The 24,607-nt window shown below is 35.5% G+C and overlaps 1 protein-coding gene across 1 annotated transcript in view; it reads right to left on the bottom strand.

Moving 5' to 3' along the window:
* LOC143410759 (zinc finger homeobox protein 4-like) overlaps nt 1-24,607 on the bottom strand; it is an 86,404-nt gene that overhangs the window by 58,942 nt on the left and 2,855 nt on the right. The window contains 2 exon segments of the mRNA XM_076871499.1: nt 7,732-7,843; nt 23,508-24,010. Coding sequence (XP_076727614.1) covers nt 7,732-7,843; nt 23,508-24,010 — 615 coding nt within the window.

Genomic DNA, 24,607 nt, shown 5'->3' with positions numbered 1-24,607 from the left:
GTATATATTCTACCATCCCCAAGACAAAGACCATGTGATAATTAATATATAGTGTACCCCAGAGTTAGTTTAAAAAGTAGTTTTAGTAGCATATTACTGGGGCAAAACTCTTAAAATACCTTACAGTTTTTTTAAACAGCATATGACCAAAGTTTGCAAAATCAACACATTTGCTTCGGAACTGTAAACTCCTCGGCCATTATCTCTTTGTTCATGTGGTCACAAAGCATTCCACTGTCCACAACTAAAGCAGTTCCTTCTCTTTAAAAATAATACAGATGGACTTCTTTGGGGGATGGTTTAATATTGCCTGTCTGCCAGGAAGGAGATTCCTCAAGGTCTCCTTTGTCCTGACTATTCCAAGATGAATTATTTTTTCCAGAATCTTCTAACGCAATTATTCCAGAGGTAAATTACTTTTTATTAACAAACAGAAAAACAAACAAACACCAAGTTCTCCTTTGTTGCTTTGAAATGTGTTCTCTCCAGCTACACAGAAGGATCTTTCCATCTTTCTAATGCACAGCACAAAGATGCACATGGCCTAGCTTCACGTCCCTTCATTATTTCATAGATTTCAGTAAATTCTGCTCCTATACTTCTCCTTTTGAGATTTATTAATACCAGCTTTTAGTCATCTGTAAACCCATCCATGCTAGCTGCAAGCATTCCTCTTACCCTGGTCTGGAGCTTTTCAATCTGTTATATGTCTTTTGGGGTGAAAGGTACACGTCTATAATAGTTCTGTTTTGTTCATGCTGATGCAATAGAATTTTATAACATACAACAAAGTACTGGAATCTCAGCAACAGCATATGTAAAATCATGTCAGGAGAAAAGGGCAAATCCCAGTACCACTGTAAGAGGCAGTCTAAGAGGCCCCATCCTTGAGCCATCTGTCCCATGGGAGTACTTTTCCAATTAATTTGAATAATATGTCACCTAAATTGAAAAACAGAAATCATCTTTGCTCTCCAAAACCATGAAAATTAGACATTTTGTACAAAAGTAAGTAAAAGGAGGTTTGTTAATTAAAGATTTAGCAGAATCATTTTAAGTCACAACTCCCATTTCACAAGCTTCTCTCCACTCCCTAACAAACAAAAACAATATTATTAGAGCAGGGCCATTGTCTCAGCTTTAATCCTATCAATTTACTCTTGGGTTTATTTAAAGTTTTAGGAACAACTCAGCTTCAAAGCAGAGGGCACACACCACATTTCTCCTCTTGTCATGTGAATGCTGGCTACCATTACAATTGCAGTAAAACTGAAGGGCAGGGAATGTGTTAAAAAACAGAAAGTGCTTTCAAAAATCCTGCCTAGCAATCTTTTTATTGTGATTTCATTTGCTCTGCTAAATTTTTTGATAAAAATTAATGTTGCTGAATCAAACTCTTTAAGAGCCACTAACAAAAGCAATGTCAGAAGGAAGGTTGATGCACCAATGCTCTCCCATTAAGTTATCTCTGACCTTGAAATATTACCATAGGCAACGAGGTCATATTCATCATCACAAGAGTATTTGGAGGTCAAGTCTCTCAAATAGAACTTACATTTTTCTAGTACCTGGTCTATTTCAGCGTATCAGGGATTACTGCTAGCTGTCTAATCCTGCTGAGCCTCAGGGAGGAACGTTCTATTGTATTTGAAATCATGGTCAGGAAAGAACAGAAGGTTAAATGGGTGCCTTGCTCTGTAATCAAATATCACAGGCACTACTTATCTAATCAATGAACAACTGATGTAGAAAATCAATTAGGAACCAAATAGCTTCTCAGGAATTTTTACCCAGAAAGAGGTAAGATTGTTCTTAGAAATGAGTTTATTTGATATGTTTTATGGTTGAATACTAGAAATTGTGGCATTTCAGAAATTGTTTTAGTGGTTCCTACAATATGTCCTGCTCATGATCTAGAGCGTCCAAGCTATGCACTTACAAAATCAGGAGCATTTCAAGAATGATACCACACTCCAGGATAGCTGGTGGAATCACCGAATATGGTACAGCCACTCAATCAACCCACACAAAATGCTGTTAAAGCTGAAGAAAAGTTCTAAACAGTAATGCAAATATATATTATTATGTCTACTTAAACAATTTGCTTTCTCTGAAATGCATTCCTTCAACAGTACACCATCTTCACTGAAAATATGGTAAGCATTGAAAAAAGCAAAAAAAAAAAAAAAAAAAAGGTAGATGCAGCCCCTGGGGCTCTTTGTTCCCAGCAGGAAGAGACTCCTTTTGGTGGGCTAAAGGTTAACACCCTTGTCTCACAACCACCATCCTCTACCTGTCATTCTGAGTAGATGTCACAGTTCATGCACACAGACAAACAGGCTGACCTGACCAGTTCGTTTGACCTTGGACAGGCCTAAGATCAAATCTGGTTATTAATATTGGGGCAGTAAAAATGTAATCTTCCAGACACTGGAGAAGTGAGCTAGAAATTATGCAGTAGACACCCCTGTCAGGCAGAGGCATCATGATGCTAAGCATTAAAATGTTCATCTGGACCCAAGGAGGAAGTCAAGATAAACTTTCTTTTTTTTTTTTTTTTTTTTTTTGTTCTGTGAATGCTATTGAAAGAAATTTGCTCAGGGTCTTTATATACCCAACTTATCTGTCCTCACACTTTCAATTATTTTTGGACTCTTTGCTTTATCAGAGTTCTTATAAGGTAATCCATTTGCAGGCTAAGGCAAATATCATTGGAAAAATATTGCCCTTTCATAGTCAAGGAAGATATTTTACAAATGGGATGAAATACTTTTAATACTCTTATTGTAGTTCAATATGCATATAATTTTAACCATGGATTCTCATTCTCTGTAATTGTTATTTCTTATAACTTCCTCTCAGAATACTTCTCTAACTTGCACTAAGAATATATCTATACTATAGACTAAAATGGAGAAATATGAAATATTATTGAAATGCTTAGGCAAACACAAAAGGTGCAACAGAAATAAATGCATGATTATCTCAACCCACTACTAAAATTTAAAAGAGAATTTAATCTAATATCCCTTCCAGACTTTTCCCTATCATTACAATGTTCCCGAGTTACAGGCCTCTTCCTGAGATACTCATGTGTCTATGATAATATCCACATTAACGATTTGGCTAAAATATCTAATGTACAGAATATCGGTATTTCCAGTAAAAAATGTATTTTTGAAAGACATCATCAACTTTTCACTTAAATTCAGACCGAAAATAACACAACTCAAGAAAAACATCCTTGAATCTTAGATTTTTTTTTTTTTTTGGCCTGCATGACAAATGTGATTTTTACAAAGTTGTAATTTTTTTTAAAAAGGATCTCATCTCTTGATTTTGGTTATCTGCTAATTACCCAAAATTCTTTTCTTAAAAATGGTATCTGGATTAAAGTACATACAGTACATTTTTTTGCATAATTAACTATTGGTTCTAGCTCTCCTAAAGGTACATTGAAAGTCTTCACACCCTGGGCAGGGAGACTTTATATGGTATGTAGAATTATGTTACAATATACTACCCCACTCCTTCAACCTCCTGGTATTTTATATCAGTTGCTTCCTCAAGCAACACAAATCCACTAATGCTTTAATTTGTGACACTGCTAACTGGTATTAACAGATTATGACTATGAAATATCCTTGCTTTGGTACTGGCTCAGGAGGTTGATACATTTGTAACAGAAGAGCAAAATGTTTTAAGTCACATACACATACAATAACATACTATGTCTCTTACTTAAGCACAAACCTCAAAAAAGTTTAGTTGACTTACGTATGTTCATTAAACATTACCCTAAAATAATCAAGATGCTCTGCACATACCCCAAGCAAGGCAAAATACTTCCATCCTTCATTTTCATATATGTTTCAGTTGACAATGATCAGTAAGTGATCAAGCCCATTAAATTATTTGTAAAATCTTGAAATAACTAAATTAATTTCTTTTAATCAAATCATTCAGTTGTTTTATTAGTCTAATTTTTTTCAATCTGTAAGGGAGAGATGCTTTGGGCATTTTGTACAGCACCAACTATATTGCCAGTAAGACTCAGATAGAGTTTGGCACTGGCACTTTAAAGTAGATTCATATTTTTAAAAATAGCTCTTATGATCAGTACAGAGCAGAAGGATTATTTCAAGTTGATATATTGAAGTGGTACTTCTTTAAGAAACATAAAAAGACAGAAGTTTTAACTTACAAGTAGTTAAGTGCAATTTGCTTTTCCAGGGTTATGTGTTATGACAGTGTAGCTTCTGTTGCTCATGAGATTGGGCATCATATTCACATGCTGCTCTCTCTTAGCACTGGTTGTTTAAGTAGATGCCAGTGCACCTGTAATACATTGTGTTGTGGTTTAGATATTAGGTGTACCCCAAATGCTCATGCATGAGATAATGCAAGAGGGTTTAGAGGTGAAATGATTGGGTTATGAGAATATTAATCCAAACAGTGGATTAATTCCCTGATTGAGATTAACTGGGTAGAAACTGAAGGCAGGTGGGGTGTAGCTGGAAGAGGTTGGTCATTGGGCTATGCCTTTAGGATTTATATTTTGTAGTGGCGTGTGAAGTCTCTCTCCCTCGGCTTCCCTTTACCACATTCTTCTGCCCTGATGTTCTGCCTCACCTGGACCCCCAGGGAATAGAGGTGGCTGTTTATCAACTGAGACTTCTGAAACTAAATAAACTGTGCCTCTACTAACTGTTCTTGTCAGGTCTTTTAGTCACAGCAATGAAAAAGCTGGGTAAAACAGATGGTATACTTGGGAGAAAAGTATAGGATATCATTTTTAAATTATCAAATTACAGCACATGCAATACACAGTTCTCTTTCATAAACAGGATAAAATAGGGTACATACTTGTATCTAAAAACATAGTTATATCTCTCCATGCAGATCTACACATCTTATGCCTGTCCATTTATATCTGCATCTACACACACACGTACAGAGAATGTGCATTGTATGAAGCAAAACTCCCAAATCAAACCTCAGAATTTGCCTTTCTAGAATAGCAAGAAATTTTTAAAACTGCAGAATCATCACAATAGGCACAAAGGAATATGCAACCCAGCAGGCCTGTGGAAGTTGGCTCTCCTGAGACCTATAAGACTCCCGTTCTGAAACTAGTCTATATTCCTGCTGCCTGGGGACTTGTTCATGAACAAGGAAAGTGGTTTTCTGTAACCACGATGAGACAGAGCATGATTCCAAAAATTTCCTGAAATGATATTCCTACAAAATTCAGTCCAGCAGCTTTGGATCTTTACCCATTTCTGGAATCAGAAAATGGTTTCTTGGCTGACTGCTGACTTAAGTGCCAGACCTTCAACAAAAAAAGAGCTGTTTTATACAGAAAGGTTTTTCATGCAAAGGCTTGCTATTTTTCCCAACTGCAGGGGGATCTGTACATCAAAATATGTCAGACTCTTTTCTTTTGAGCCAAAACAATTCACAAGACAGAAGGCAACAACTTCAATGGCTTACTTGGATAGAGTATGCAGCATTGCAAAACCCTAGCAAAACCCTTAGCCTGTGATAGGGAGATTCCCAGAAAGACCAAGAGACAGTTTTCTGAACTGTGAGGAACAAAGGCTAATGGATCTGAGATTAGTGTGACCACCATTTTCACCATCTTGTGGAGTCTTCAAATAGGTAAGAGATCTTTGATATCTTCTAGTCCAGTAGTTTCCAAATTTAGCTGAATCTCACATATCTTTGAATAAAAAAATACCTGAAAATGTATTTACAGAGGTTGTAACCTTGGAATTAGTATGTTTTTAAAATTCCATTAGGGGATCTAATGGACATCTCATCTAACCTTCCATGTTATATACACATCTGCCAACTGGATACAGTATCATTTCTAGAATGCCTTTTCACAGAAACATTTCATGACCCCAAAAAAGTTTGAAAGCATTTGCTCTCTGATACAATCTCAGTGGTAGTTTTTGGTTTTGTTTTTTTGTTTTCTGTAGGCCCAATACCAAGTGAAGTCAACTAGATTTGGCCCCTATCTACCTTTCTAAATACCTAAATACAGAGTATCATTTGAATTCTTCACTTTCCTACAAAATTAAAGGAAGAGTTCAATTTATACAAATCTCAAGGTACTAATAATACAAATAAATGTTCCAAATCAAAAGTGCTAATTAAATTACTTCTTCACAATAGTAAATAACCACTTTTTTCCTTAGCATATAAATATATGCTTCATGTTTATCTGTCTCTTCCACTAAGTCATACAATCCACAGGAACAAAGTCTGTTTCTGTCTTTTTGATGCTATACTCTTATTTGATATTACAGTGTCTGATATAGTGAGCTCTCAATGAGCAAGTGAATTAAATGAGTGATCAAATAGGTAAACAGAAAGGAGGTTAAGACATGTAGTCTAGTTATTTCTGCATAAAGGATTTTTACCCCAATTTCTGTCTAGGAATAATAATAATAATAATAATAATAATAAACAACACATGAGCATCTGTTAAAGCACTAAACAGAACAATTGCACTAACCCAGCAATGTGATATATATGTAACTCCATCAGACATTTAAGGTGAGATCCTTGTTAAAGTTCAGTGTAGATTCAGTTCTAAGAATCCAGAAGTGATTGAGTTTAAAGAAGATCTCAAAGACCTTTAAGTTGATGCTCATTTTCTAATTTACTGATAACTCAGAACCCATTTTCTAGATGAAAAAACAAAACAAAACTGTGGTATCATCTCAAAGGCAAACGTTAAAGTAGTATCAGCTACAGAAGCTTTAAACATCCCCTTTTCAGCTGTGAGCTCCACTTACTATAACTCATTTGCAAATTCACACTTGAAAACTGATATTTAAAAGTGTAATACACAGTTCTTTTTCTGTAGACAAACTTCTAAGGAAAGAATGAAGGTTGAAGTAAAGGCACATAAAAGGAAACACAAATAGTTATTTTCTACGAACTATATTCACCCCTTTTCAAGTTGATGAATATGGCTGTGTTCCTCTTCAAAGAAAATTTCAATTGAAGGCCAATGGCAGAGATAAAGTTAAGAATGGCTTTTCAGGAATGACAAGTCCTAGATATAATAGTGTAACCAAGTGTACTTATAGAAATTTTTAAAAAGTACCTTTCCAATAATAAAATGCAGAAGTTATCTCCAAGTACAAAATGCAATGCCAATAGAATAGATGTGCTGACAAGACATGAGTAATATTTTCCACATATAAGAAAAGCTTTCATCTCAGAATACTTTTTTCAAAGCTATTTTTGTGCCTTAATTAAGATCCACAGCTTTTCCTGACGTGTGAGCTGGCAGTTATGCTTTGGCTACTCTCTACTCCCAAGCTGGTTCCTGCTTTAGCAAGCGCCTGCGGCCTCTCAGGATGCATATCATGTTTACATCGAAGATACTGCCAGAGAGGAGAATTCCAAATTGATATTTAGGCCAGCCTAGCCCCTTCACACATCCACACCTCCTCAGACCAGGGGAGGTGACACCAGGACTATCTCAGGTGGAATATGCACTTCGTAGACACAAACTGATGTCTCTGATCTACACGGAAGCACAGGAGCAAAGTGGGACAGACCAGACAGTGGTTGTGCTCTCCAATCCTACTTACTACATGAGCAATGACATTCCCTACACTTTCCACCAAGACAACAATTTCCTGTACCTGTGTGGATTCCAAGAGCCTGATAGCATTCTGGTCCTTCAGAGCCTGCCTGACAAGGAGTTACCATCACATAAAGCCATGCTTTTTGTGCCTCGGAGAGACCCTAGTCGAGAACTTTGGGATGGTCCTCGATCTGGCACGGATGGAGCAATAGCTCTAACTGGAGTCGATGAAGCCTATACACTAGAAGAATTTCAACATCTACTACCAAGGCTGAAAGGTAACAAATGGGAGTAGAGGTCAAGTTACAGGCCAGGTTGGGATTAAGACCCTTCCTTGCCTACAGAATTTTAACTTTTCTAAAATAATTACCATAGAAGATTTCCTTTCAGTGCTGTGAAGGAGACATAAGTGTTCTCCAGAAAACTGAGCTACTTTAAAGACTTCATCCATTTGTTAAATCTTGACTAGGTCATTCTTTAACAAAGGCTGTTAATTGGGGCTGGGGTTGTGGCTCAGCGGTAGAGCGCTCGCCTTGCACATGCAAGGCCCTGAGTTCAATCCTCAGCACCATATAAAAATAAATAAATAAATAAATAAAGTTATTGTGTATGGCTTAAAAAAAAAAGATCCACAGAACTCACTGGATTTTTTTTCTCCATTTACTAATTTATTAACTAAGGCACAGAAATGCTCACCAAAAATCACATAAAGAGGGAAAAAGTCAGTTGGATAACTGAAGAAAGAAAATACCTGACTTTCTTTTAAACTTTCCTTTAGTTACAGAGGGAAATGGGATTTCACTGTCTTTTTTCTGAGACAAAACTCCATACATTCCCTCTCAATCCACCCCTAATCTATTAATAATGGAGGGTATCGAAATTGAAATAGGCCTTGACCATGCTTATTAAGCCCATAGACATAAATGCTGAACTAGGCAGCCAATAGTTCAATTTCACTGTGTTTTAGACTCAAGAAAGCCACTCCAGAGAACCTTTTAGCATGAGCTAACATGGGAGCTTATCATGTTTTCTTGCATAATTTCCTCTTAATTTATTTTCATGGTAAACAGAAAGAAGAAATTATGCAATGGTAATGTTCTAACAGTAGGAACACTGGCAGCTCAACTTCTGACTTCACCCTATATCAACAGGCCTTACAAAATTGAAAACTTCAAGTAAGTTTGTAAATTGTTTACATCAAATAAAATTATGCCTGAAATAGCTAGGGAAAATATTCAGACTCTTTTATGTTGATTATTATTTCAGATATAAGAAACATATATTTATTTTTCATACCCATGAAAAGAAAAAAAAATCCCTCCATTTAAAAAGAAAAGCACTAAGAAATACTTCAATTATCCATATCATCACCACTGTAAAAAGATTCACTAATAGGGCTGAGGCTGTAGCTCAGTGCCAGAGCACTTGCCTAGAATGTGTGAAGCACTGGGTTCAATCCTTAGCACCACATAAAACTGAAATAAATAAAATAAAGGCATGCATCTATCTACAACTACAAAAATAATTTTTAAAAAAGATTCACAAATATTGCATGGATGGAGAGGTAAAGGTAAAAAAGACAGAAGACTTTAATGTTACTGTGAATTATTTTTCAAAAAATGAGGCAATGCCTTTAGTAATATAGAAACACACAGCTACTCTATATCAAAATCTACTGGGTTGGAATCTAATTATTTTTCCCAAAATACTAAAGAAAATCTAAATATTAATTCTCTAGATGACAGGGGAATAAAAAATGCTAAAATGTGTTTTAAACTAAAGATGTCCCTACAAACTGTGGAATTCAGAAAGACTATAAACTGAGATAAGCCACGAGGGAAAAAGAAAGCTTAGAGAAAAAGTATACATTTTCTTCTAAAAAAAAATGGTGTGCTCACTGAGGACAGGATCAGCATCTACTGCCTTTGTGGCTGTCCAATTCACCTTTGGGATCCAGCACAGGGCACTTTTAACCAATGAGAACAGATGAACACTTTTCTTACTAGAACATCAACCTAACAAAATGTATTTTAGAAGATTTAAGGTATCACAAAATGTACCAATTTTTAATTCCTACAAATGCAGAAAACTCAGGCAATACTTTTAAAGAACATAGTATGAATTAAACAAATGTTTAATATTTAGATACCAAAAAGAGCTCAAACCTACTTACATATTGCTATGGGTGATTTTTCTAATTGGCCATCCCTCAGTACTCCCGTTCTACTCCCAAAGTCCCTAAATCTCTATCTACTTTCTCATTATTTCTTTTCTTCCTTGCAGGTGATAATTGGTCTTTCTCAAAGATCAACTATTCCATTTGCACCCTTATTTCCACCCTCTTGTGTGGCAGAGGCCCTTCCTTTCTAGGTATACCACTCCATTCTGTGCCTCCTTGTTGTTTAATTGTCCTGTTTGACACTGTGGGTACTGAGATCAGACTGAGGAGTTCAAATCCTGACTAGGTCATCACTGTAACCAGTCATGTGACCTTGGACAATTAAGTTTTCATTGCCTCATCTTCTAAATGGGTATAATAATAGTACCTAAAAGGGTTGCTTGGGAATTAAATGAGGTAATATATCTAGAGAACTTAGGATATTATCTAGCTACCACCAAATAAGTGCTCAGTAAATGTTGATCTCAATGTACTCACTGAGATAATAGATCAGTGGGAAGCAGAAGATGAATAAGAAGAATTTGTAAATAATAAAAAGAATTGAGATATTCCTTAAAGGAAAGCAGAAAAGGAATTGTTTGGTAAAAAATAAGAAATGACTAGCAGTGAAGAGAATCCAACTGATGTTAGTAATTGTCAATCTAATAATTCTTCTAGATACATCCCAAGAGAAATGAAACACATGTCCACACAAAACCTCGTATACAAATGTTCATAACATCATTATCTATAGTAGCCAAAAAGTGAAAACAACCCAAACATCCAATTAATGGGGGATGAATAAAATGCATTATATCTGTATACCAAATTCAGTAATATCAAAGAATGAAGTACTGATACATGCTACAGCACAGATGAACTTTAAAACATTATGCCAAGTGAGAGAAGCCAATCAAAAAGGATTCTATATACTAAGATTGCATCTATATTAAATGTCCAGAATAGTCAAATCTATAGAGACAGAAAGCAATTAGCAGTTGCCTAGGGCCATGGTGGGGTTGGGGATGGTTGTGGGCAACTAAAATGGTACATGACTTCTTTGGGAGATGATAAAAATATTCCCAAATTGATTGTGATAATGGTTGCATAATTGTTTAAAAATCACTGAATTGCACCTTAAATGGATGAATTGCATGATATATGAATTTTATGCCAATCAAGTTGTTACTAACAGAAAAGCAGCATAACAAAGAAGAGGAGCTCAAAGTTCACTGCTCTGTCAACATGATATATTTTGCGGCACATAATTTTGCTCCTTCCCCTTTTAATTTAGAACTGCTATCTTAGAAGTTAGAAAGTTTTAGTAATGATTTCCTAAATAATTGCATGCTTTAGTATTAAGATTGCTGTTTTATTTATTCCATCATTTTACCACTGTGGGCAATTTAAGAAGATATTCGTTAGGGTAACATAATACTCTTTAGTTCAAAAAATCTCTAAGTATCTTGAGGAATCTGTTCTGATTTCAGAACCAAAGAACAGAACAGAGTACTAATTAGGTAGAAATTAATTTGAGAAAAACTGTGATTTTAAAAAATGCATCTTAGCTGCTTGTGGTGGTACACACCTGTAATCCCAGTGGCTCAGGAGGCTGAGGCAGTAGGATCACGAGTTCAAAGCCAGCCTCAGCAAAAGTGAGGTGCTAAGTAACTCAGTGAGACCCTGTATCTAAAAAAAAAAATACAAAATAGGGCTGGGGATGTGGCTCAGTGGTCAAGTGTCTCCAAGTTCAATCCCCAGTATCCCAAAATTTTTAAAAATACATCTTAAAGAGATTCCGTGTAAAAGACTTCACAAAGAATACCTATTCCAAGCTTGGGATTGGGACCTACCTCTTTTAGGGCAAAAAGACTTAATGTGCTCCCACAATTAGTGAGCTCACTTACTTTTTGGAGAACCTATCACTTTTACCAAATTATATCCTGTTCCCTGAACCTTTGATTAGTCATGTGTACATACAGAATTGATTTCAGTGCTTGTAGACAAGTCTTGCACAACATCATCAAAGGTTTATTATCTCTAGAGACAGAGAACACTTACAATTCACAGGAAGAAATTTCTGAGATCTACTTTAAAACAAAATAAGTGGCATTAATGATTAACTCATGATCTTCATCAATTTTTAATACATTTCCATATATTACATTCTCACTCATCTCTCTCTCTCTCTCTCTCTCTCTCTCTCTCTCTCTCTCTCTCACACACACACACACACACACACACACACACACATACACACACACACACAATTTGTTCCAAGACTTGAACAACAGAAGTATCAGCAGGTCTCCTTTCTGGATATATACAAAATATAGCCTTGAAATACTGTCTTTTTAATAAACTAACACATGTGAACTTAAAACATATCCACATTTATCTTCCATAACACTGAAAGGCAAAAAACTCTTTTATATATATACAATGTGATGCTATGAAATAATATTCATCAAAAGACTGAATTGCTCACTTTTGGAAGAGTGTGTGTGTAGTGTGTGTGTGTGTGTGTGTGTGTGTGTGTGTGTGTGTGTGTTTGGTTCCAGTATACTTCTATATCAATGGTTTTCCAATAAATTATCAAGTTGTTACAATTAAAGGCGTATCCATTATTCCCCAGTAAGGGATTAAGTGACCCAGTCCATGCTACAGGAATTTACCAATAAATCAACCTGATAGTCTATTTTGAAACAGATATCTAAATAGATGTTAATAAAATTGATAAATTGGGTAATAGCAAAGATAGTCTCTCATTTGTGACTTAAAGACAGTACTTCTCTTTGTAAAGAAAACTCTAAAAAGTATGTAGTTTTTATAAAGCCCATCTTAGTTTTGCTGATTCTTAGGGAATTAACGGATTTACAAATTGTATGTCTTTGAAAACAAAGTTATTCATGAATTCTCCTTGTAACTATTTTTTGGTGGATGGGAAGGGTTACAGGAGATTGAACTCAAGGGCACTCAACCCCTGAACCATATCCCCAGCTCTGTTTTGTATTTTATTTAGATACAGGGTCTTACTGAGTTGCTTTGTGCCTCACTTTTGCTGAAGCTGGCTTTGAACTCATGATCCTCCTGACTCAGCCTCTGGAGCTGCTGGGGTTACAAGCAGGTGCCACTGTGCCCAGCTACTTGTAACTATTTCTAAGGACTGTGTCAATAACACAGCAAAGTACCTCTCAGGGAGTAGACATCCAGGAAAAATTTGGTACTACTACACCATCCAAATAAGTTTCCTTAGTTTTCTAATAAAAGTCAAAGTCAAACAAAAAATAATAAACCAGAACTTGCTTTTAGTCATTTTTTCCTCAAAAGACAATGAAGGGCTTTTGTTTTAAAAAAACAGTGACATTTAATAGATACACATTGTGTGTGTGTGTGTGTGTGTGTGTGTGTGTGTATAAAATTTTTTGTCTTTCAGTGTTATGCAATATAAATTTACCAAATATAAAAATTCTGAAAGGCAAACTCTGGAATTGCATAATCCATTTTAGCTGGTAAATCTCTTTCAAAAAAATAACACTAATGGGTGTAAAAGCTGAGAATTACTTCCCTCTCCCCGATCACTGATACCATCTACTCTGTTACTCACTGGGAAGTATCTTGAGTTTTAAGGAAAGGCCTTTTAAACTGACTATCAGAAGTGATGGAAATTAGGCCTGATTTTCCCCAACTGAAAATGAATAATTTTAGGCCCCAATGACATACAGGTCCTGTTACTCTTAGGCCTGCCATGCATATAGTTAGAAATAATTTAAAGTCTTTGAAAGATACTCTACAATGTTATCAAAATGTCCTCAAATGTTTCATTTATACCAAGTATAGTGATTAGGATTAGGACAATTAAAATTAACAATTTTGTCCTTTCAAAATTAAGACTATTTTGGTTTTGAATTGAAGAATATTTTATTAATAAATGTGGTCAATGACAGCCATGTCAATGACTGACTTTTTTTTAAAAAGGATCAGGGAGCCAGATTCAGGGAGGCAGGTTGTCCCAAATATCTCTGAGTTTAGTCAATTTCAACATTTGTAACAATACTATGGGCTTCACACAAAAATTAGCAAAATTTCAAGGAGAGAGAGAGTCAGAAAGAGAACTCATGAAAAACATGCTTTAGAAAGAAAATCCATGGAATCCAATAACTAAAAGAAAGAAGAGAAAGAAAAACGTAATAATTTAAAATAAGATGATTCTCAAAAATTCTACAGGGAGCACATGAATAGAAATTCCTCCAGGAATGATAAGGATGCCAGGGAAAATTCAGGGAAGGAGACAGATTCAGGGCAGTGAGTAGGCTGTGCTTTAGTTACTCCTATGTAGTAAGTTAAATGCTCAGGGAGGCACTCCCCTCCTTTAGGTCAGCAGGGTACTATTTACTACATTATTGCTAAGGTACCCTGGTGACCTGAACAAATTAGTGAAACTTCCAAAGTCGCTTAACTTGCAAGCACTGAGCGCTCAGGCACTAGATAGATGTGATAAATATTCTATCAGTCTTTTCTATTTAATATACTAAACACCCAAACATGCCAGTAGAAAGAAGCTTTGGGAAAGGAAAGAATGAAAATAAAACAGTTCTGTAGTGACAGGAAATATTCAGGTGACAAACTTAACTAGCAGTTTCTCCTTCTATCATATAGATGACCGGAGCATCACAAGCTTATCATTGCAGTAGATTGCATTCACATGTGCAAATCTATTGGTCAGCTCTTACAGCATTTAAAATACCTTTAAAGAAACCTGCTAATCTGGTGGAGTGGACATGGACTCTGCAATGATGAGCCCTAAACAAAACTGTAAAGTTTGCCCCTGAAGGCCCGAGTCTTTCTCCTTCCTTCTCACACCCTACTCTTCCAATCATCAAATTTAAAAAGTGTTCTTATTAGCTAACACTCATAAGTAGGCCAGGGCTTGGGCTGGGAAGCCCCTAGGGTTACAATTTCAGCTCAGGCACTTACTATCTGTGAGAACATGAACAAGGTCATTTTTCTCTGAATTTCAGTTTCCTCATAGGTTAAATGGGAATAATACCATATAACTGTTAGGAATAATGCATGAGATAATGGACCTAAAGTGGTTAACTTACTAAGATCATTGTCAATAAGTGTAGTTTTCAAAAGTTAGTGCCTAGTCAGTTTGGTGGTGCATGCCTCTAATCCCAGTGGCTCCAGAGACTGAGGCAGGAGGATTTCAGAGTTCAAAGAAAGCAAGGCTTTAATGCCCCAAACACCCGAACATGTTCATAAAAAGAGTTCAAAGCCTGCCTCAGCAACTCAGCAAGGCCGTAAGCAACTGACAATAAATAAATAAAATACAAAAAGTTTCATACCAGGAGAGGAGGCACATGCCTATAATACCAGTAGCTTGGGAGGCTGAGGGCAGAAGGCTGAGGCAGAGGGACCCCAAGTTCAAAGCCAGCCTCAGCAAATTAGGTAAGCCCTAAGCAACTCAGTGAGACCCTGTCTCAAAATTAAAAAAAAAATAATTAATTTCTTTAAAAAAGATTGGAGATTTTAGGTTAAATACCTCCAAAAAAGCCATTATAAAAGACAATATATGCATAAGTATTTATGGTTTTATTGGTATTAAACTAAAAATCAGAATTTTAAATTTTTTTTAAAGAGAGAGAGAGAGAGAGAGAGAGAATTTTTTTTCAATATTTATTTTTTTTTAGTTTTCAGCGGACACAACATCTTTGTTTATATGTGGTGCTGAGGATCAAACCCAGGCTGCACGCATGCCAGGCGAGTACACTACTGCTTGAGCCACATCCCCAGCCCAAATTTTAAAACTTTTAACGATTTTTCTCCTAAGCTAGAGTTAACTAATACAAGCTGGGTCTATCAATATCTCATTCCTTCTACTTTCAGCCTTACATTCCACTAATTTTACCAGCACATATACAAAGATGTAATTCTTCAAACCCAGTATTTCTCTGTACTACTCCCTTAAAAACTGCTTGATAAGCAAATATAACCCTAATGCCTGTTTCTTTAGCAATAGGAAACAAAAATTTATATTATATGGTACCTACTACTTCCATCAAAAGAAAGCCTTTAGGAAAATCTGGATATGGTCTCCATATAATTTTATATTTACACATGCATATTTACTATAATAAGTGTATTTTCAAGTCTACAAAAGTTCTGTAAGTTAAAGATAGAAAAGCAGACCTTAAAGTTAGAAAATATGGAATACCTATGATAGATTACACAACTGTGTGAAATGAAATGCTGCCACATACAGCTATTCTTATCTATGATGAAAATGGTACTACTGGTCATATAATTATATCTTTAAACATTTTCTTTCACGGGCCATATTGGAAACCAAATGTACAGAGATACTCCAAGAGTCATACTACATTAACATCCTGCTTATACAGAGACTGACTGGAGTTGTACTTTGACATATTTTGTATTTTTTTTTAATTAAGGGCATTTCTTGTATTAAAGGAAATGTGTTAGTAGCATTATCCTCCTGTTTGAAGAACAATATAAATATTCCAACCAATAGAAAAACTCTATCCTTCCCTCAAATTTCTACTATCATCCTGCCTTAAACTGATCAATAACATCTTATTGAACCCTAGGACAACTAAAGTAAGTCCAGATACACAAGGGACATTGTATGACATCTACTAATAATTCAAGAGGCCAAGCACACTCAGTCATTTGCTTAACCACTGTTGAAAGCAAGTACGGGAGCTTTGGATGGCTGTGGAGTTAGCTCTTAATTTTATTGACATGCCTGATATCTAACCACCAAATCTAGCTTGTAATTTTTTGGAGTTAGAAAGCACCATCTTAGAAATCCCTCCTCTCCTGAGCAGCGCTTGGGCAGACAGTTCTTATCCCACCACATTCAATGGATCCAGCCAGCATTCACAGCAACATTTCAAAACCTGACACATAGTAAGTGCTTAGTAAATGCATCTGCATTTATTGGAATTAAATACTGGGGTGCCATGGGGGCATTCTGTAGTCAGAACTTTGACCCTTGAACCTACACAGGTCACCACACTCCTAGGTCATAGAAATGGCAAAGACATTTTGTAATGGTTAAGCATCTCCTGTTGCTCTTCATTTATGAAGTAAATCAGATCTTCCTTTGCTCTCCTGAAATACACTGATAATTTGGAAGGAAAGTGCCTTTAAGGTTTGAAGTATCTGAATAATGAACAAATCTCCACATCTAATTGAATTCAGCCTGAGCGTAGGCTCAGACTCAAAGCAAACTTGATAAAGCATTTCCAGTAGAACTCAGGAAGGCCAGAAGTTTTGGAAGCAGAACTGTGGTCATTATGCACATGCCAGCTCCTCCTCACTCCACCCCAGGCCAAGACCCTTTCAGCAGTGTGGAGCCTGCCTAACATATGGCTCTGGCTGTGTTGCTGCATGGTATCCCAGCACCCATGTGAGCATTTCAGAAACTTTACACAAGCTCCACTGATAGGGATGATTAAATTCAATCTGAGGATACACAGGAGGAGAGTATATTAATTATGAGATGACACTTCCATCTGCTTTACCTCAGGGAGGGCAACAAATGAGCCATTTACTATTTTTGGCTAAATCATACCTGCACTTGATATAAGATAGAAAGAACAAAAGTTACACACAAAATAAGTAGCACAAATCATAAAGTACTAGTTGATATGTTCCTGATGTGAATGGCAATTTCAAATTGTTGACTATATTTCTGAGATGTGCTTATGTGGTTGTGTAATTGTGCGGTGATGGTTTGTGTGCAGATGCCCATGCGGGTTCAGAAGGAGTAAATGAAGGAAGAACTTGGGGAAGGGCATTCAGCTACCTTACCTGATTCCTTGACATAATCCCTCCAATTTCTCCAAACACAGAAATTCATTCAGATTAAGTAGTTCTTTTAAAAATACAAATAAATGGGCTAGGATTGTGGCTCAGTGGCAGAGCACTTGCTTTGTAAGTATGAGGCACTGGGTTCCATCCTCAGCACCACATGAAAGTAAATAAATAAAATAAAGTTACTGTGTCCATCTACAACTGAAAAAAAATACAAATAAACTCTGAAGAAGGTTTGAGAGTCATTTACTCCTTTGGATACACTACTTTGCTTTTATAAAAAGGCTTGCTTCACTTTGATTTAAGGAATGCTCATTTTCTTTGGGGAATTAGGTAACCTTGCAACAGAGTATTTCCATGATGAGAAAATCTGGGTGGGATAAAATAATGAGGATTTGAGGAAAACAACAGCATGTACCAGACATGTAGGGAGATGGTAGCATTGGTTAAGGAAAGCCATGGAGAAAGAAGATAGGAGCGTTCCGATGACCCATTTCACTTTCTAAAAAATTTTGTCTGGTTTGATAACAATTTCACACACTGAAATTATTTTATCTATCCTGATATGGGTATAATAAGTTTCCAATACCTGCTCTAAATTAATCTTTCTAGGAATTGCTATATGTCCATCTATATTTTGATAGACAGCTTTGAGGTCATTTTTTTCTTGAGAAATATAAAGTGGGTTCTCAGTTCCTAATGTAACATATTACTTGCCAAGAGAATGCAGTGAAAAAGGTCCATATGTGTGTTAAGTAGCCATTATAACACATAGCTGTGCTTCACAAATGTCAAGCTTAAAAACAGAAGCAGACGTAGTCAGTCGAGCTGGCCAATTACATTGTGATCTGAAAAACACCAGTGATTCATTAGTTGCTATTAGCTAAGCAAATCATCTTTATTTGATCTGTGTATTTACTAGTTATAAGTATTATGAAAGCTTGTATTGTTCTACTACAGAAACTTTTTTTCAACCCTGCTTGTTTTTTATATGAAAATACAATACAATAATTTTAATTGTGATTACTTTTTTAAAAAAAGAGATCCTGCAACTGGAATTAAATTTCACACTGTATTTCAACCTTGAAATGAACATAGATCTGAAACTAATACAAAAAGTGCAAAAATTTCCATATTCATGTTAATGTTGAGCAACAGAAAAGAATAACTGTTGTTTATCTCTAAAAACAGCTTTCTTCATCTAAACAAATGACTAGAATAAGATTAAGAAAACCCTGTTTGGGTTTCTTAGATACACACACACATATTCCAATTTCCTTCTGCACAATGACTTTTATGCAAATATGTACCACAAAATCTCCTGACCTCTTTTACCATCACACCAGGACAATGACAGTTCAATAATTGAAATGGTACATATCTGGTACATTTGATTTTGAATTGCAAAGTTGGACTCAGGCCTATTGAAATAAAAATACCTGTGACTCATTGTTAACTCCAAACTGATCCAGTTATTATTTCCTACTAGTAAAAACAGCAAAAAGGTAGGTGAAGCTAATTATTCCATTTTTGTGTTGCAATTTCCATTGCACATTCTTCTCCCAGTGTACCTACTTGTATTCTCCTCCGTGATCCTCCCCCGACACCTTGACTTTAATTCTTAACCCAGATTCTTTCATCTATAACAAGGGTAATGAGAAAACCCCAAAAGTGTTCCTTGGGGGTGTGTTAGACTAAAAGTTACCTAGGACTAAATCCCATGTGTGTTCTTTGCTCACCATGGAGACAAGAGATTTGCTCACTGCTCTCAGCCAATATGAAATCCAAACATAAAAACAGCATTATGGAATTCAGACGGACTCCTCTGCTTCACTACTAGCAGATGCAGAAGGAAAAAAATGCCCATATAATTAAGCTTTTGCCTTTGAACCAGCAAAGCTGTGAACACCTAACTTTAAAATACACATAATAGCAGGAGAGCAGCTGACTTGCAGGTGCACGGTGCTGAGGGTGCTGAGGGTGCTGAGGGTGCTGAGGGTAGTGGTGAGACCAATCAGCTGGCCAGGAAAGTCCCGGCCCGCCAAGAATAAACTGAATTTTAAATCTGAAATATTGCCAAAGTCTTCCTTGTTCTTGCTGAGTTTGAATGTGTAATGCGGTTTTCATTATATCTTTCCACTGGATTCTTTAGAAAAAGTATGGGATCATGAAAGGGTAAGACCAAATCACAATGCATTTAAAAAATAATTATTAGAAGTAAAAGGATTTCTTTAATACATTCCTCAGTTTATTCTTTAGTCCTTTATTCATCCAATATTTACTGAGGACCTATTTTGTAAATATCAATTGGCCAAAATTCATAAAGCATGCTAAAGCATGAAATTGAGACTATAATCACATATAACATATAGGTTAAAAACTGTTGTACATATTCCACATATATGCATGTGTATAGGTACAAATAGGCATTCAGATAAATAGAGATTTTTACCTTGCCTGCCCAATTGTAACTATCTAGGCATTTAGTATTTATTAACCTCACTTTAAATATACTTTCACATGTTAAAAGTGAAGATAAAAGGAAATTTGTTTCATTTTTTGTTTCATTTTCCTTGACCAATTTTGCTTCATCATTCAAATTTCTGGAGGAAAAAAAATCAAAATCCAATAGTACTTAGCACTTCAGAGAATTTTACTTGAAGAAAATGAGTAACATGTCTTAACAAAATTGTTTTCTAAAAAAAAAAATTCTAAGAAAAATAACAGCAAAAAATATGAATAAAGCTTTGTTTGTTTTTGCAGACATTGTTAGCAATAGACATAAAGGTATTCTTTTTTGTTTTTCTTTTCTTTTTTTTTTTTTTTTTTTTGAGTCCATATGGAAAGATCATCAGCACATTTTGCTTCTGGGTTCTTTGCCAAAATACCATAACCCACAACCCATCTACCTTAAACATAAAAGGAAAGGTGTTGTTCTGGTCAAATAAAGAAATAATTTTTACTAGCATATGTCTAATGTTAAAGCTGCCTAAATCCTGCCAAATTCATTAAAACAACATCTGTAACACAGATTTTCATTAAATTGATCAGTTTAAAGTTAAGCAGCTAGGCAGATGATGCTTTCAAGCTAACCCTTAACCTTTAACTTTTAACCTCCTTAAACTAGAATAAAGACACACACACACACACACACACACACACACACACACATACAGACACACACTTCTTTGAGGTAATACTGCTTCAGTTTGACAACCCAATGGGTAAAGTGGTTTATTCAAATCGAAATGACACATCTCTACATTCAGTGTTATGAATCGATATGTTGTCAATAACAAGAAAAGCTGTTTTCTGGTCACTCTGTATTTGTCTTACAACTGCTACTTGTCACTTTCCTCCAGTGTCTGAATAATTCACAGTGCAAAATCATGTAAATTAAACTCTTAATGAGAATAAATTTTATGTAGGAGATTATTGTCTAGTCATTAACTCTGAAACTATTTTAAGTCTAATTTTAATATTTTAGCCACATGATAAACCATGATTTTTTCTCCAGGCCCAGGCCAATTTGTTAGGTTCTCATTTAAAAGCAATTAATGTTACTTATAAACCAATTTTATTTTGCCGACACAAGCTGAGACCAAGCTTGCTAATATCCTCATTACTGTGTTTGAAAATCCTCTACGTCTGACTCACAGAGTTTCTGAAATTAGTTTGGAAATGGGCTCATCCTCGACACCCTGCTACTCTGGAGTATTTTTCTAGTTGTTTCTAGAAATGAGGAATGCTTCTTGAAGGACAAAAAAGAATATAGTGGGCTTGTCTAATACCAGCTTTCAAAAGCTCAAGTATTTCTCATCTTCAAGGTAAGTTTGTTCAAAGTAATTTTGCATTTGTTTGGGGACCACATTTAAATGCTACACTAAGCAGAGACCCTTGGCTATTTAAGAGATAAGCAACTAAAAAAGTATACAATTTTATATGATTTATAAAATTTTAAAAATAAGAGTACATCATTGGTTGTGGGACATAAAACACTCTTGGCTTTAAAGTTCTCTTTATAATCTAGCTTTTATCTTGATTTGTTACAAATTCCAAGATGCCATACTACCTGCCCTGCAAAGGAACCTCAAGAGTAACTCTGTACCCAGCAAATTACCCTTGGAAGAATAAGGTGTTCAACTCATGCCTATGGAAGAAATACATAAACTTAACACACCACACACACACACCATACACACAAATAATTATCAAACCAATTGATTAAATAACCTTTCCTAAAAAAATAAATAATAATGCTGTTCCTTTCCTTAGGTTCCCATGTGAGAGTAATAAAATAGAAAAATTTGTACATTTATATCTTCTATTCACAACATGTTAATTTAAAGTGTTAGAGGAGCTGTGTGAATATAAACACAGTTCATGAATATTCTATATAGCTCCCAGGGTCTAAATCTATTATTTATACAAACTTAATGTTTGTTTTTTTTCTCCTAGGTATTCTAAAAATTTTAATAGGTCAGATATCAACAGAAAAAAAGTAGACAAATGAACAGTTGTCAACTGTTGCTATAAAACCTATGAATTATAATACAATTATTCATTTATATTATATTTTCAATAGGGCAGGCAGAGAAATGTTCCATCTTACATTAGGACCTGCACTCCACACAAACTGGGGAGCCCAAATCTAATGCTTTCATTATTGATCCACAGAGTGCCAATATCCCAGGAACAATGTTACAAATTCTCACACTGAATCTTTACATTTTTATGCATCATACATCCATCTAGAATTTGAACTTCAAGAAACAATCCAAATACATAGGACTAGACCAACCTAAATAAATAATTCCAGCACCTAATACAGAGAGCCATATGTGTTCTTTTTGCTGTGCATTTGTAATTTTAAATAGAGTTAAAAAGCAATAGGTGTTATAAACGTTGACTGACTCCTGATATTATTGTTATCACTGATTTCTAGTTTAAATCAATAGATAACACTTGCAAAATGGATTTTGTAATCATATTTAGAGCTTGTTACAATGACTAATGGTTTGCAATATTTTCTGAATTTTAATATCGTCTAGACACAAAGAAGTTTTTCATAAGTTATCAAGTTATTCATCATAGAAATGAATCTGTTGCATTTGTACAAGAACCAAGACAATCAAGGCAATCCAATGAAAAACTACAGAAAATAAATTAATCAGCAATTAGGGTTTAGGAGACATTGAGACAAGTTGTGCGATAAATGACATTCATCACTTGCACTTATACATGACATCTGCATAGTTTTTCCCAGTAAACAAAAAAGTACACTTGCTGTTTTAGGAGCATATTTATCTATATCACACTCTTTTGTTGGGGAAAGTGTTACTAGTTGGGAAAAATGTTGTGCAAAACACAACAGAGTTGACTTTGAAGACTTTGGACTGATGCTATAGGAATGTTTACCCAATGTTACTGAGATCTCATGCACACACAAAAAAATCATGTTCGGATCATCCCTGTTTGTCACCAAAAAAAGATGATGCATTCACAGAGTAAAACACATTTTGTTTTTTCTGCTTCGTGTAACCTTTAATAATCAACCAAGAGAGAGACCATGATTTTGTTTTCTAAAAACAATAGGTAAAAGAGATTTTAAGAGAATTATTTTATATATGACAATACCCAGGAAAGTTCTTTTATTACAGGGAAGCCAGTGAAGCAATCAATGCCGCTGAGGTAGAGGTAAGTGGGACACATAGCAAATCTTTTGAAAAATTCTCCACTGCCATATATTTGAATATACTTTTAGTAATGTTAAGTTATAAATTGTATGTTTTGCCTGTCTTTTTTTCTTATTCTAACTTGTAGATCTGTGCTCCAAGCACTGAAATAGTTAATCCCCTTGTCTACTCTGTGCCAACGGAAATGGATGTCACTGCTTACCTTGTAGAGCTTCAGGGCCACCTCATGCCTGTGATTGGTGGTATGCAAGCGTAATTTATCCACACTGTTGGTATAGTAGTCACAGGCGTTACATTTTAGGTGAACGGGGTTGCCAATGGCAATGCACTTCAACCTCCACTCATTGCTTTTGCCCCCTTCTTTATTGTGGGCCACCAGTTGATATTTCTGCATATGTTTATCAGTCTTGCAGTGGAGCTAGAAGTTGGCTTTGAGCTGAGTGTTGTAGTTACAGAGCTTGCACTGGTAGATATCTCCAATTACAGCCCTCCATTCCTCTTCAGGGAGAGAGTGCTCACTGCTCACATGCAGACTTAGGGCCTCCAGGCTGTCAGAGGTGAATTTGTTGCAAACAGCACACTGAAATAGCTTCAGCACTGGGTCACTGATATAAGGTGACAGCTCTCCTGCAGTAAGGAGGGACAGGTCATCACCCATTAGCTGACCACTGGCAAGCCGGATTTCAGGTGGCAGCTCATTATGTACTACAGGAAAAAAAATTAAAAGGAAAAATAGAGACTAGAAAACACAGCGCACACAAAGTAATCTGTAAAATAAAGTCTTGACAAGGAATGTGCTTTCTCTAGAGCTTAAACTATAAAAAGCTGTAATAGGATTGAATCAGGATCAATTACAATCATCCCTTTCAACTTCTAAATTCCCTCATCAGATAGCTTTAATTACTCCTACTGGGCATGATGTCATTCTGAAATTTGTATTTTCGAGGACAAGAAAGTTGATAAATACCATAACAAAACAGTCATGTGTTTGCAATTTAAAAACCTAGATAAACATACATAAACAATAATTGTTATTTCCCAATTTGTCTTAAAGCTTGATGAGATCTGGCTAATATTGTATGTGTGTCTTGTAATCTACTGCCAAATACCTGGATAAGGTAACAGTATTATTGTTAACTTAATTATGTTCAATCATAGCTATTAAAATATTTTTTTTAAATATCAATTAAAAATAATGGTAGATTCTTTTGAAGCTGAAGTTTGATACTTTAGGGAATAATCACCAAAACTGAAACTACAAACCTTATTAAGTATGGCTAACGAGGGCAAGCAAATTAGCAT

This window comes from Callospermophilus lateralis, chromosome 11 (genome assembly GCF_048772815.1).
Source record: "Callospermophilus lateralis isolate mCalLat2 chromosome 11, mCalLat2.hap1, whole genome shotgun sequence".
Taxonomy (NCBI): domain Eukaryota; kingdom Metazoa; phylum Chordata; class Mammalia; order Rodentia; family Sciuridae; genus Callospermophilus; species Callospermophilus lateralis.
The sequence above is the reverse complement of the archived record's forward strand: the minus strand, read 5'-3'. Positions and strand labels throughout refer to the sequence as shown.